The sequence below is a fragment of the Phascolarctos cinereus genome, unplaced genomic scaffold (genome assembly GCF_003287225.1).
Source record: "Phascolarctos cinereus isolate Bilbo 61053 unplaced genomic scaffold, phaCin_HiC Scaffold_2;HRSCAF=192, whole genome shotgun sequence".
Lineage (NCBI taxonomy): Eukaryota > Metazoa > Chordata > Mammalia > Diprotodontia > Phascolarctidae > Phascolarctos > Phascolarctos cinereus.
This window is the reverse complement of record NW_027555625.1, coordinates 87,625,290-87,641,516: the sequence shown is the minus strand read 5'-3', so window position 1 is coordinate 87,641,516 and position 16,227 is coordinate 87,625,290. Positions and strand designations below refer to the sequence as shown.

At 37.4% G+C, this 16,227-nt stretch overlaps 1 protein-coding gene across 2 annotated transcripts in view; it reads left to right on the top strand.

Moving 5' to 3' along the window:
* Positions 1 to 15,730, top strand: part of KCNG3 (potassium voltage-gated channel modifier subfamily G member 3) — a 58,834-nt gene extending 43,104 nt beyond the window's left edge. For both annotated transcript variants that reach the window (XM_021001288.2, XM_021001287.2), the window contains exon 2: positions 1,065 to 15,730. In XM_021001288.2, the coding sequence (XP_020856947.1) occupies positions 1,065 to 1,710 (646 nt within the window). In that variant the 3' untranslated portion in view covers positions 1,711 to 15,730. The remainder of the gene's footprint in view (positions 1 to 1,064) is intronic.
* The last annotated feature ends 497 nt before the right edge of the window (positions 15,731 to 16,227 follow it).

The window sequence follows — 16,227 nt, the reverse complement described above, 5'->3', positions numbered from 1 at the left end:
TCTTCCTCATTGTATTTCTGATAGAAGGGATCTGAGTCAATGATGATCAGTAGATCAGAGAATTCTAAAATTTTTAGAGGCAAAAGGGATCTCAGTGGCCACCTTGTACCCAAAAAGGAATCCCCAGGATAACATTCCTGACAAATGGTCATCCAGCTTCTGCTTAAAGACCTCTGATGAGGCAGAAGCCTCTACCTGCTAAAGACAGCCTCTTACCCCATTTGGATAGGCCTAATTTTGGGAATTTGCCCCTTTGCAACTTCTACCCCTTGTGTCTGTTTCTGCCCCCTGGGGCCAAAAAAGAATGATAGCCCTCCTTGAGTTTTCCCTTCTCTAGACTAAAAAGTCCTAGTTCCTTCAACTAATTATCATATAACTTGAAGCCCTTCACTCTCCTGTTTGCTGTCCTCTGGTTGCTCTCAAGCCTTTGATGTCATTCTTACTCTGTGGCACTTAGACCTGAACACAGCACTCCAAATATGGTCTGACCAGGTCAGAGTACAGAGGGACTATCACTTCTTTATTATGGGCCTTATGCCTCTCTAAATGCAACCTAAGGTGGCATTAGATGAGGAATAAAGAATAGAAAAACCAGTGATTTCAATCTGAAAAAAAAAGTAATTTGTTTTATAAGTTGCAGTTTTGATAAAATATAGTTTTATATAAAGCTTATACTCTAGCTGCATGTAAAAAGAGAGCCTTTGAGAAAAGCCTAATGGATTATATTGTTTGTGTATTGTTGATAGCTCCAAGTTAATTACATATTGTTAAATAAGATCTTGCATTTCGGAAATTATGGTACTGGCATCTAATTAGCTTTAGTGGAAACTTTAAATTTTGTAAATAAATAAGGACTTAGTCCCACTTAATGAATTCACATTTGTACTCTGTTTTGTCAGTTATTAAATCGTGGATCTGATAAGATTAGGGTTGTCTTTGTTCTTCGTGTTTTCTGGAAAAGTAGATGAATTAATGTCAATGTTGAACTATCTGAAAAAATTCTGAGTGCTGTTAAAATGCTTAAAAATAAAATGATCAATTCTTTTTTTTTGTTTTCTTGACAGGATAATTGAAGCCATCTGTATAGGTTGGTTCACTGCAGAGTGCATTGTGAGGTTCATCGTCTCCAAAAACAAGTGTGAGTTTGTTAAGAGACCCCTGAACATCATTGATTTACTGGCAATCACTCCCTATTACATCTCAGTGTTAATGACAGTCTTTACAGGAGAGAACTCTCAACTTCAGAGAGCCGGAGTCACCTTGAGAGTACTTAGGATGATGAGGATTTTTTGGCTAATTAAGCTTGCCCGTCATTTCATTGGCCTTCAGACACTTGGTTTGACTCTTAAACGTTGTTATAGAGAAATGGTTATGTTACTTGTCTTTATTTGTGTTGCCATGGCAATCTTTAGTGCACTTTCTCAGCTTCTTGAACATGGGCTGGACCTGGAAACCTCCAACAAAGATTATGCCAGCATCCCCGCTGCCTGCTGGTGGGTGATTATCTCTATGACTACGGTTGGCTATGGCGATATGTATCCTATCACAGTGCCTGGAAGAATCCTTGGAGGAGTTTGTGTAGTGAGTGGAATTGTCCTGTTGGCGTTGCCCATAACTTTTATCTACCATAGCTTTGTGCAATGTTACCATGAGCTTAAGTTTAGATCTGCTAGATATAGTAGGAGTCTCTCCACCGAATTCCTGAATTGACATATCGCTGCTCTCCTGCTGCTGCTTGCTCCATGTCCGCCCATCGAAGAAACCATCAAGTCCTCCCCAAGAGCCTCTTGCTGGATGATCTTTAGAAGATTGTCATCAACTTTGTCGGGTAATTGTAATCCCGCCCAACTGAGGAGGAGAATATGTTGTTTATTGAGAAAGAAATAGGATGGAACCTAAGGAAGAAAAGTCATAGTGACTCTTAGAATGACAAGAGGAAGATTTCAGGACATTATTTAGACTTTATCCTCTTTGCCTTGAATAACTACAGATTTCCAAAAGCACATATTATTTAAATATTTAAAAACTTAAAGGTCCTATTTTCCAAATGTGTTTCAATGCTTGTACTCAGAAAAGAAAGTTTGGAATTTATAGTATTCTGGTTGGGGGGGGAAGCATTCTATTTCCTGATGGTGTACAGTTTTTTACATCATTGTCAGGAGTATCACAGAAATATGTGCCGCATGCAAGAATGGCTCAATGCATACTAAAGAGATTTGGCTAAAAATTTTAAGCTGTTGAGTGAAGCTATAAGCAAACAGGGATCATTTTTGACTCTTCAGCATCTGTCTCAATTTACTAGTTACATTTTGTTCTTATTATAATACTGTATATTATAGCTTTATTGAACTTTGAATATTATATTCCTTTATTGTCCAGATGGATTTTTCTTTTAATTGTTTCCAGATATATCTGTCCACATAAGTTACTTAAGAGCAAAAAGAACTTCCTGGGTTACCCTCTCATTAGATCATATCCTAACAAGTTGATGATATCAAAGGGTTTTTGCCCTAGTAGATATTGTGGCCCAGTGAAAAGAGTGCTGAAGCTGGAGTTAGGAGACCTGAGTTCCCATCCTGCCTTAGACACTTATTAGTTGGGCGACCATAGCTGGATCACGTGGCTTCTCAAAGCTTCAGCTTCCACATTGCTAAAATGGGGAGAATGATACGTGTACTATCTATCTCACAGGGTTGTGAGGAAAGCACTTTGGAAATCTTCAAGCATCATACTGAATTTTTAGGTGTCTGCATAAGGCTTTGGTTCCAACACTGCAAATTTAATAGATTGAGTTTGATCAGTAGTGGAAATGCAGCAGTACATTATCAGTGGGTATTCGGCTCCAGCTAAATACAAATGCATGTGGGTACACGTGCGCGCGCGCATGCACACACACCCCTATTGTGCTATTTTAGAAAAAAACTTTTCAAACTCTATGCTGAATGTAATTTCAGATGAAGTGACATTAGTAAGTAGCACTTCAGGCCAGTTAACTAAGATGATGTTTCTGTGCTGCCGAAATTTAACAGTTTTCTAATCAGAACTTTTTATTCAATTTTCTTAATGATTGATTTCTGTGTAATCAGTTGAACTGCCTGTGAAATAAGACTGACTCAGCTAAGACAGCTGAAAAGTATGAAACTTTTCTTTTCATCTGATATTTTAAATTGTACAGATAGGCATAAACATGTTGACTTCTGTCCAGTGGAAGATACTGATAAATATACTCATTGGGTTCAGTAGTTTTTAGACCTAAGAAAGTAAAACTGAATATTACTATGTTAGTGATGTTTCTGTGCCTCGATATAATAATACAGCTCCAAATAACTAGTTTGTTTTTGTAATCATTACTCCCATCAAGAAACTTGGACTACAAATCACTAACAGCTAAACTAATGGAGACACTATTAATTTAAATGTGATACATAATATTAATTTTTTTTAAAGTAGGCAAAATAACTGGCTCAAAGTAAAGACTTGGACATGAGGGTTTCATAAAGGAGCATGGTAATTAAATTTACTAGTACTGTCCAGGGTCAAGGAACAGTTCCTGATTTACTCTCATTGTTCCTAATTGTAGCCTGTCCCTAAAGTTATCTTTGAATCTAGTGAAAAGTCATGAGATTAGCCCTACAGGAGTCATGTGATGTTTTTTAACCCTTTAGTTATCAATCCTACCTTCCTAGAATTTTCACTGGTATATCACACTTCTCCTACCTCCATTTAAATATTCTGATTTGTTTCAGCTACTTTTGATTTGACTGTACTCAGAGTAAGGTACATACATTTTGTCTTCTCTACTTGGAATGAAGACTTTAGGAATTTACATGTAGATTCATGGAAACTGAGTTAATTAGAGCAAACCCACATCAACTGGGGAAAAAAATCTGAGCATCTCTAAATTTAATTGGCACTAGAAACTTTTCGTGTGTGCATGTTATCTCCCCAGTTGGATTGTAAACTTCCTGGGGACAAGGACACAATGTCTTCCATATTTTAGCACACAAGATAAAAATCTAAAGATAGAAATGACCTAAAAAATCATCTAGTCCTCCCTCCTTCCCTCACTCCTCTTTACTGGTGAGAAAACTGAGGCCTCTGAAGGATAAGTTACTCGCCCAAGGTTGTCCAGGTGGTAGCTGGGGTTGGATTTGAGCCTTGGGTCTTGTGACTCTGGAGATAATGTTCTTTCCACCATTTCCACTGCTTTTCTTCTATTGTCTTGCACAGAATTATGTTCAGTTGACTGATTGACCAAAAGAGCTATGTAAACAGACTAACACACTAACACATAAGTGCACAGTCAGGATGGCAAATGCTGTCCTTAAATGACAAACAAATCCCTCATTCATCCCTTCATGGAAGACAAACTTTACATCTGGCACAATACCAGGTTAGATGAAAGTGCACTGGAAATTCATTTGGCTGTTAATGAGAACCAAGACACGAATTTGTTCATGGGCTTTCAGAACATGTGCCCAAAAGTCTGCTCACGTGAACATCGTATTCTTTCAGTACAGATGCTCCTGGTCGCTTCTCACAGGGAAATACTTTCACTAAATGAAATTCTCTCCCGTTCAGCTAATTAAGGTTTAACAGCTTCTTTTCTTAGTTGATCTTAAAGATGTTCACTCACTCTTTTTTTTTTTAATGATGGAAATGTCTTTGTAGCATCTGTAGAGATACTGATGAGTCAGGTGCTATCCTAGATTAAGGCATGGCCCAGGGGAAAGATTCTTGGGTTGTGTCTGTGTGTCAGGAAATCTGGGACTTAATTATTTTTCAACCACTCACAGACTTGGGTCACTGTTTACTCATCTACAAAATAGGAATAAATTGTTAGGAAATTTCTTTTCAAATATTTTTTCCAATTACATGTAAAAAATTTTAACATTTGTTTTTTTAAAATGTTGAGTTCCAAATTCTCTCCCTCTCTCCCGTCCCCACCCTGAAACAACAAGCAATTTGATATAGGTTATACGTGTGCAGTCATGCAAAACATATTTCCATATTAATCACATTGTAAAAGAAAACACAGACCAAAAAGAAAAAACCCAAACCCAAGAAAAATAAAGTTTAAAAAAAGGTATGCTTCAGTCTGTATTCAGATTCCTTTAGTTCCTTCTCTGAGGAGGATAGAATTTTTCATCATGAGTTCTTCAGAATTGTCTTAGATCATTGTATTGCTGAGAATAGCTAAGTCATTCACAGATGATCATTGTACAATATTATTGTTACTATATACAATGTTCTCCTGATTCTGCTCACTTCACTTTGCATCAGTTCTTTTAAGTTCCCCAGGTTTTTCTGAAACCACTTCCCCTCATCATTTCTTGTAGTGCAATAGTATTTCATCACAATCACATACTACAACTTGTTCAGCCACTCTCCAACTGATGAACATCCCCTCCATTTCTGATTCTTTGTCACCACAAAAAGCTGCTATAAATATTTTTGTACATATAGGTCCTTTTCCTTTTTTTTTCTCTTTGAGATACAGGCCTAGTAGTGCTAATGCTGTGTCAAAGGGTAGTCACAGTTTTATAGCCTTTTGAGCATAGTTCCAAATTGCTCTCCAGAATGGTTGGATCAATTCACAATTCCACAAACAACAGTGGATTAATGTCCCAATTTTTCTACATCCCCTACGATATTTGTCATTTTCCTTTTCTATGATATTAGTCAATCTGATAGGTATGAGGTGGTACCTCACGGTTGTTTTAATTTGCATTTCTCTAATCAATAGTGATTTAGAACATTTTTTTCACATGACTATACATAGCTTTGATTTCTTCATCTGAAAACTGTCAGTTCATATTCTTTGACAATTTATCAATTAGGGAATGACATATTCTTGTAAATTTGATTCATTTCTCTATATTTTTGAGAAAGGAGGCCTTTATCAGAAAAATGTACTACAAAATTCCCCCCCCCCCAGTTTTCTACTTTCCTTATAATCTTGGCTGTATTGGTTTTGTTTATGCAAAAACTTTTAAATTTAATGTAATCAAAATTATCCATTTTATATCCAGTAATAGTTTCTATCTCATTTGGTCATAAATTCTTCCATTATCCATAAATCTGATAAGTAAACTATTCCATGCTCCCCTAATTTGCTTATGGTGTCATCTTTTATGTCTAAATCTTTTACCCATTTTGACTTTATCTTGGTATATGGTGTGAGACTGGTTTATACCTCATTTCTATGAAGTTGTTTTCCAATTTTCCCAGCAGTTTTTGTCAACTAGTGAGTTCTTGTCTTAAAAGCTTGGATCTTTGGGTTTGTCAAAAACTAGGTTACTATGACCATTTACTACTGTGTATTGTGTGCCTAATCTATTCCATTGATCTACCACTCTGTTTCTTAGCCAGTACCAGAAAGTATTTTAAAAGCAGACGTGAAAGTTCTATAAAACTCCAGTTAAGAGGATCCTAACTGATACTATACTTTGCTGAAGTTCTAACGGTCTCTTGTCTACATCCATAAACTGCCTTGCTTCTACAAAGGTAGAAATACTTTCCATTTTTTAGTAACAGGAATAGCATTCTAAACTCATCACCCAGGTATACTGCCAAGATGGCCTGCCATTGGGCTGCTGGAGCCCACAAGTCAAAAATAGAAAACAAACAAATAAAGGGAACCCTCAAACAAAACTAGGGCACTATTTCCACAATGTTGAGAAGAGTAAAACAGATGGAAATGTCAGGAACATTTTTGTAGGCTTCCATCCTCCAAGGTGCTGAAAGAAGGAAGGAGAAGATAAAAGGGAGGAGTGAAGGATCTCATGGAACACTGCCCACTGTATGGCATAGATAAGCTTTAGAGACAGATTGACTCAGCAGGAAGAGAGTCAAGGAGGCCATGTTTGCTTTCACTAAACACAGTAAGAGAGGGTTTCCTATGAATCAATCAATAAACATTTAAGTGCCTGGTATGTGCCAAGCACCATGCCAAGCCCTAGGGATACAAAAGGAGGTGAAAGGCAATTCCTGCCCTCAAGGAGCTTACAATCTATTGGGGAAGACAACATAAAAAGAAATATATACACAGCTGGTTTGTATACAGGATAAGGAGGAAATAATTAACAGAGGGAAGGTTCTAGAATTAAAAGAGGTTGAGGAAGGCACTCATTCAACTTTGGATTCAGATCTTTAACTGACAAAGTATGGGGATGATGTTGCCATTTACATTCTGAGGTAAGCACAGGTCCATTCTGAAGCAAGTTTAGATGTCCAAATCTTATAACAGAGTCATGCAAGCATATATGTTCAATTAATCCTAATCATGCTTAAGTTATCAGAGATCTTCCTAGTCTCCACAAACATTGCATTTACATAGACTATGGATTTTAGCCAAGAATCACTAAAGTAGCCCTAATTTTTAATTTCATAACAACAGAATATAAAGGGGACCTTTTGCAAAGTATTTTCTTTAGCATTTAAGGCCTCAGAATTTAACCTTAAACAATAACGTTCATTGTGAGAATGTTTAATTTTAACATATGCAGCAATACTTTCTTCTCTTTTTCTCTCTATCAAGAAGTTTTCCAGGGGCAGCTAGGTGGCGCAGTGGGTAGAGTACCAGCCCTGGAGTCAGGAGGATCTGAGTTCAAATTTGGCCTCAGACACATAATACTTCCTAGCTGTTTGACTCTGGGCAAGTCACTTAATCCCAATTGCCTCACTTAAAAAAAGAAGAAGAAGTTTTCCAATTAAGATATTCATGTGGGTTTCTAGCTACATGTAATAAATACCTTGTAACAGTTGGAAGTTCTAGGGAGCATTTGGGGGATATTCAGCCACATCTGTCAGTCAGCTCTAATTCTTTGCCAGCAATCAAATTGCAATTAAACAGAAGCCAAATTTACAAAATATTTGCAAAGCCAAATAGAACAGATTCATTTATCCTTCCATCTTTCACTCTTTTTTTTCCTCTCTCTTATCTTGTTCCCTTTGATCTTCCCTCTTTTCTTCTATCTTTTTAATTTGGTTATCTTTCCCCTCCTAAACTTTTCTTTTCCCCCAGTCATCTTCATTGTCACTCATCTTTTCCAAGATTCCTCCCACCTTTATTCTAGCCTTGCCCCCTTTCCCCAGCTTACACTGGACCCTATTTAAAACATAGTCACTTGACATACTTGAGGTGAGAAATCTCATTAATTCGCTATTAGTTGACACAAAGAAGTGGATTAGCCCTTCAAAGCAAGGTCAAACATCCATATGATTAGACAGGCTTTTCATACATCATTTGGTACTCCAACAGTATTAGGCTCTAGGGATGGGTGCCTCAGTTGAACTAATTGAACTGCTCTATTGAAGTGGCTGTGCCAAGGTAAAGCACATAATTCTTCAGGTGTATCCATTCTTTTCAATAATGGTAATCAAATAGATGGGGTTGTAGAGGCCATTGTTGGGAGTGTGGAAGGAGGTTTGAGAATCAGGTTGATTCTCTCACTTATGGATGCAGAGCCTGAAAGAGAGAGAATGTGCCCATGAGACAGTGCTTCCTGTATGAGGAAAAGTGACCCTAGGGAGCAGGGCAGAGCAGGAGGAAGAGAAAGATGCTTCTGTTGTATGAATACTAAATGTTTCATTCCATTACTCTATAAAAAGCCTGAGTTATTCACCTAAATCTGGAAACTCGAAGTATATATTCACAGAGTCTCACAGTTGAAAGGAAGGGAGGAAACAAACATTTATTAAGTAACTACTATGTGCCAGGCAGGCATCTAGGCAGCACAACAGATAAGAGTTCTAAGTCTGGAATCTGGAAGATTCATCTTTCTGAGTTCAAATATGACCTCAGACACTTACTAGCTATGTGACCCTAGGCAAGTCAATCCCTGTTTGCCTCAGTTTCCTAATCTGTAAAATGAGCTGGAGAAGGTGATGGCAAACTGCTCCAGTATCTTTGTCAAGAAAACCCCAAATGGCATCAGGAAGAATCAGACATGACTGAAAAGACTGAACAGCAACAGGAACGTGTGCCAGGCACTGTACTAGGTTTGATTCTCACAACCATCTTAGTAGCATGTAAGTGTGATTATGATCCCCATTTTACAGTTGAGGAAACTGAGGCAGACAGAGGTTAAATGACTTGCCCAGGGCCATACAACCAGTAAGTACCTGAGGCTGGATTTGAACTCAGGTCTTCCTGACAACAGGTCCAGCTTTATTTACTTTGCCAACTAGCTGCCTCTGAGGAAGGGACTTCAGCATACCTGCTCTTCCTTTCTCCAAAAACATGAAGATTTTTGAATAGATTCATTCTAAAAAAGTTCAACTTGTCTCATCATTTACTTGGTAGTCTTCCAAGGATTACAACAATAATACGTCTCAGTGTGAGGCATGTGTGTATTCACCACAGCATTGGGGGTGAACCTTAACCTTGATACGCAGGAAGTGGCTACTCTGAATGGCATAACCACTTTTCTCAACATAACTGTGCTTACACTGAGAGTCACCAGTTAAGGTACTTTGGCTCAGCGCAGGAGTTCTGAAGCTTAGCGGATTAACTCCTTGAGGGACTGGGTGCATTTTTTTCTGGGGGTCTGGTTCAGAGATACTTTTGGTCAGTTTACTGTAGAGGATACCCAAAGTGTTGTAGCCTTCCTCTTGAACCTAGACCTAGCTAAGTTTTGGGGTCCTCCACAACTGCCCTGCAGATAGCTGAAGTTTACTGTCCTACTTGAAAGGCTGCTTACCTATCCTTGCTAAGGCACTGGATCAGAGTCTGTGGCTTAGTGCCAAAGACTTGGTGTTCCTAAGCTGCTTGAAGGCCATTGGTCTTTGTCAGGAGGGCTGGGACTTCTCTCACTGTCTTGTTGTGGGGTAGATTGGACACTTGAGTTGCTGGTCGCTGTTCAAGCTGGCATTCCCTCCTTTGGCTGATGGCTTTGATTCTGCCAACCACTGAGCTCTTCACAGCATTATGTCTGAATTGTTGCTGTCTCTAGGCCCTGTAGGTACCAATGACTTTCTCCTGGAGTGCATCAGGAGAGGCAAGCCAGAGTCTTGGCAAGCATAGTGGACAAGTTCTTCTGCTGTGTTAAGGGACGAGCCAGAGACCTCCCTGTAGGATTAACTCATGAATGGCCATCTAGTGTTTTTCAGCCAACCCATTCCCCCGACAAAAGCCACTTTTCTTGCTAACCTGCAGGTTGTTTGCAGCTGGAGCACTTGAGGGCTCTGGAACAGGGTTTGCCCCCTGTCTCGGATGTCCAGACTTGGCACTTGCTGAAATAGGAGTTTCTCCGGGAAAGAGGAGCCAAACACCCTGCCAACGTATTTCTCCACTGATAAACAAGCCCTTCTACATCCTGTGATTGTAAAAGAGGCTCAGTTGAATAACACACATCTTATTCATTCTAATATTACAGAGAAAAGTAGAGAATGTGGGGTTTTTTCATAGCATTATGAAAGATACTATGTAACTTTTTGTAATTTATATAGAAATTCCTAAAATTTACAGGCTTTTATAAAGAAGATTTTCAAACTAATAGAACAAATTTCCTCACATTTTAAGCTTTCTGTTATTAAATTTAAAAGAATGATTTGTGTTTGTCCCCATTTTAAAAGTAATTCCCTTTAACAGTAAATACCTAGATAGAACAAATGAGATACTATCGTATATTTGTCATTCTGTACCTATGTGTGCCACAGTATGTAACTAACTGTATTATCTTTAGGAGAAAGGAATTTTATAAGCAAATGAGCTATAATTTTCAAGGTGTTCCTCACTTTCTGCAATAGATGTAGTCATGAAAATTTTATATAAATTTAGATTCCATATTGAATAATACATCAAATGTATCAGGGCCTCATTATTTCAAGAAGTCCTACAGTTTGTTCCTTTTTTGAAAGACAGTTCTTTTTTTTTGAGAATCAGAGTTAAGTGACTTTCCCAGGGTCACACAGCTAGTAAGTATCTGAGGCCAGATGTGAACTCGGGTCTTCCTGACTCCAAGACTGGTGCTCTATCCACTGTGCCACCTAGCTGTCCTCAAAATGAGTAATTCTTTAATGTGAATGATCCCTTAATTTTCCTTTTAAAAAATGTTGTGTTTTTTTTAAAGAGGGGTCACATCTGTATAGTGAGGGAGTTGGATCTAGTTATGGAAAATATTGAAAAGGTGATGTGTATCTTATGAAAAAGAGGGGCTGTGTCACAGTTTGATACTTTACCATTTAAACAAGTTTTTAAGGAGGTAGATGGAGATGGGTCAATATCTTTTGTTTTGGTTTGGTTTTGGAGGCAATAGGGGTTAAGTGACTTGCCTAGGGTCACACAGCTAGTAAGTGTCTGAGGCCAGATTTGAATTCAGGTCCTCCTGACTCTAGGGCCAGTACGCTATCCACTGCACCACTTAGCTGCCCCTGGGTCAGTATCTTTGTGTTGGAAGTGAGCTTAGCAGAGGTCATCCTGTTCAGTTTGTGATTGATTAAGAATCCCCCTGTACAATATACCTGATAACTGCTGGTCATTCAACCTTTGTTTGAAAAACTCATGACCATGATTGTTGCCTCCCACTTCTGCCCATTTTATTTATTGAGAGCTTTAATAACAATGCTAGGAAGTTTTTCCTCATGTCAGGATGAAATCTGCCCATGGGTAACTTCGCCCCACTGATACTAACACTGGCTTCTCCCTGGGGTCAGGTAAAACATGCCTGCCACTGTTTGAAGACACGTTATCATCTCTCCCTTCCTTCCTCCCCCACCTTCCCAAGAGCCTAGAGCCAGCTGTCCATGGAGGCCTTGCTAGCTGAATTTTGAAGTTCTCAGTGACCTGAATTGAACATAGTACTACAGACATGATCAGACTCAGGCAGAGAACAATAAGGCTAGTTCCCTTTCTCTCAACGTAGAGAGGTGGGGAAAGGAATGAGGGACAGATTTTTGTTATATTAAATGATGTACATTCACTTTCACCTGCCCAGAGTGGGAATTCTGTTAAATTGAGTATATAGAGTCTGGGAGACCAAAAAGAAGAATCACTGAAGCTTAATTATGGTTCCACAACTGATATAATCTCCAGTGTTTTGAAGGTCCATTATTATTATGATTTTCTTTTTTAAAATTACCCTGAGTTAACTTTAATTTTGGTTTATGGGTCTAAAGGTGAGGGGACAGATTGGCTGAGCTCCCTCAAGGTATTTTTTCTATTATTATTTGTCAGTCTCATCTGCACAACAATGAATAAGTTCAGTGACTCATTCCTTTTGCAGGAAGATTTAGTTACGTGGCTTTGGGTCGTGGTGGTAGTGAGTAAGTACTTTATCCTTATATAATGGCAAAATACAACATAAGAATTGGGTTGGAGGAAGGGAGAAAAAGACTTCAGTGAGACAAATGTTTCAAAAACAGATCAGTCTTAAGAAAGCAAACTGATTTGGTTTACTTTTGGTAGGGATACCTTCATCACCAAGTTTCCCCCCAGCCCAATGAAATCACAGGTTCAGACTGTATCTCGGTTCTTTCTATCTCCTCAAAAGTTCTTAAATAATTAAAAATCCGACTCGTTCCCACAGCATGGACACCTCAAAATATAAATTCTCTTTTGTTTTTGTTTTACTACCATGCTAATCCTGGAATTTTAAATTTAGTGAACTACAGTGAACATAATCTTATCAAAATTTCTCTAGGAATTTGAAATACAATAGGTGGGTCAGAAATCCAGTAACATTTGTAAACTAAGCTAAATCTCGAGTTTGGAAGAATACCTATGAGATGTGTTTTTCAAGCCTGATAAACTGTAATGGAGGGAGCCTTCCTGTGGTATTTTTTAACAAGCAATATCATTAGTGTGGTATTTGACTGAATTCTTATATTTTTGCACATGTGCCCCAGAGGCCTTTGCTTAATGGGTACAGTTAAAATAAATTCAATAAATGAATGTGCCGGCTAAATGTGAATAATCTTCAACAATGCAAATGTGAGATCAAAATTAATGGGGTTATGCTCTGCAGACTCTGACACCACATTCATAATGTCACCCATTTGCTAAATAGAATGAGAAAAAACCTTCCATGGGGAGGTGTGCAGTACTGGGACCTTCAACTGCACGTAAACAGTACACTATGCCAACTGATGAAATTATTAATGTTTTTGTGAATACATAGACCCCAAATTATTATTCATTGAATAACAGTCACTTAATGAGTGGTGAGTGAATGAATAAATGGATTATTAGTACTTTGGATATTTGACCAAAAATTACTTCAACCTTTAAATTTAATGAGTAACATAGAAATATGTTTTCCCAGTATTATAGTATTTGTTTAGATCTTTTATAAGCATTTAAAAAAAAAGCATTCCAGATGTGGAAATCAGTGTCTCTCTGAGGGGAACGTGAGAATTCTTTAGAACAAGAAATGGCCTGGTTGGTGGTGTTGGTGCAACTTAGTACCTCCAAGGACTGTCTTTCTTGGTCATGTTAAATTGTTTATACTAAAAGCTAAGTTGCTACTTCAGTTAGTCACAGAGTCAAAGCAAATCATTATACGCCTAGGAGATTAGCTAGGAGCAACCTTTGGTTGCTATCAGTGTCACAGCCAGACCTTGGTAAAGTAAGGAGATCCATATATCATTCATGTGAAATGGCTGCTTAAGTGACATTTGGACCTGGAGAGAAGGCAAAAGCAGAGCCTTTCTACTTTGCCCATGTATTCCTCATGAATCCCTTTCCTCTATCCCTTTACCAGTTGGGTGACTGATGGGCAAATGTAGACTTATACCCATTTTAAGTGAATGCAGCCTTAGAGATTTCTTATAGCAGTCTCTATAGAACCCTTGTTGGGACCATATCCCACCCACACTATGATCTAAGGGGTGGTTTTCTTGGCTGGTCAATCTGGAGGGAACCATTTGGGGAGTAGCTCTGCATAAGGTCTTCATGGCTCCCAAGAGTACCCTAAATATGGGAGTGGTGTAACTTCTGATTTTTTGCTTTTATAGATTGGCAGCCCTACTATCTCCATGGGAAGTACCACACATGTAGAGGGAACCTAAGACTGCTTAAGTTTTCCTACAACAACATTAAGAAAGGATTTGCCTATATTTTTTGCTATTTATGTTGCATATAGTTATTGTTACTGAGTTTATTGAATTTGGGATTTTTATAACTGATCAGATCTGAAAGCTTTATATTCGCTCACCCTAATACTTTATAATTCAGTATCTTTTAGTTTTTATTTTATGTAGTGATTTTTAAAGACAATCTCTTGTCATTTTCCATTTATTTAACTTTTCCAAGTTGGCTGAGAAGCAGAACAACATACAGAGTCAGTCTTGAAGCCAGGAAAAACTGATTCACATCCATTCTGTGATACCTACTGGCTGTGGGATTCTGGGCAAGTTACAACGTCTTGGTGCTCATGCAACTGCCTAAGGCTGTAAGTTGCTGAGAAAGTACAGATCTGTATTGCTAAAGGGATTTCCCTCTCCTGGGTTTTTCTCTACTGCTGAAATTATAAGACCAGTCATAATCCCTATCCCAACTTTTCCAAAGAATTGAATTCATAGATGAAAATAACTAGCTGCATCTCTCTTGAAGATTATTTTGATATTGTGTTAGCAAAAACAAGTGAGTTCACTGTCAAACATTTTAAAAGAATACCATGCCTTTGGTCTGCAGGTTGTATTTAAATGTAATTAGCATCATTTATTTTCATTTTAAGAGAAAGAATTTGTGAAAGTGAGTAGGACTTATTGTCCTCAGAGTTTTCTCCAGAATTGGAATTTGTAACTGTGTCAACATTTATATTGTTCATTTACTCAAAAAAACATGAAGAGGAGTAGAAGTTGAAATCAGGAAAATAATATGAGCAGGTTATATTTAGGAATCAGCGTCCCAAATGGAAGTTTAATGAACAAATACATCAGATTTCCTGAGGGCTTGGGTGGTTATTGATCTTTCATTTTGTCAACCTAGCTATATATTGACTCTCTCCCAAAAAAGAATTCTGAATACTTCTGACCCCATTAAAAAAAGTATTTAGTTTTATAAAGATTTAAGAATGTAGATTTTAAAAATGTAAATGGATGCTAGGTTACATAAAGGTACATTTGTGGTACAGTGAGGGTTACTACTCCCTTGCATATACTAACATTTTTACATTGCTATCATTTTTATTTTATATCACAAAATATAACATTGAGAAATTCATATTTGACATATTCTTAATTTGCTTTGAACACTAATTTTGATAATTGAACTCGCCACCTTCTTTCTTTAATTAATGTGAGTGCATACATTTTATGTTTAGTACATATTTTTGCTATTTTTAGAAACCACGTCGAAGCAGCCTTATATCAAAGGGAGCCTTACAACAGAGAGCCTTATTGCAATTTTAGGATGTTTAATTTTCTAACATTATTTTCTAAATTACAAAATATAGAATATTTCTGATATAGATATTTTGAGAAAAGTTCTATAAATATTCATTTATGCATAAAACATATTGATAATATCTAGCTAACATCACAGTTCTGATGAATATTTTATTAAAATTGTACTTTAGTTTTCAGTTTTATACAGGTTCTTGCTAGCAGTTTCTCAATAGTTTAAGCTTTTTGTGTACATGCAACACAGATATTTGCCTTAAATGAGAAAATGTCTGCCCTATAAACATGCCAGTCTTGCTGTCCACCTAATTGGAGGTGACTTGGAGACAAAGCTGATTAGATGTGTAGAGGTGAGAAAAAAGAATAAAAGCTTATTCCTTGTTAATGCTCTAAAGAGTCAATGAAAATTATTTTCAATATTCTAAGGTTTGCTAGAGGAAGGATGTGTGTTTTTCTTTAGCTTTGGTTGTTAAAGAGAATTAGATTCAAACAAATTGAATGTGAAGGTTATATCCATTATTTCCATCGGCCACATAATCAATGAGAATATCTTCAATTCTTAAAAATGCATGTGTTATTAGTTTGATTTTTTTTTTCTCTAATGTGCATAAAACCTCTGATAATTATCTTAATGGTCACGGTATATATTACAGATATATGCAGATCATTTTCCAAGGACCAAATATAACATGAACAAATCGAAAAGAAAAAACCTGAATTGTAATGATTGCAGTACAGCTTAGACTTCAAGAGGACCATTTTATTGTTTCATAAATATGTAGAATTGTTTAAAATGGGCTTTGATTTCATCTTCTAACAACAGTTCTTAAAATCAGTTCATTTTATTAAGATTTTGCTGATCAGTCCAGGCCACAATCACTA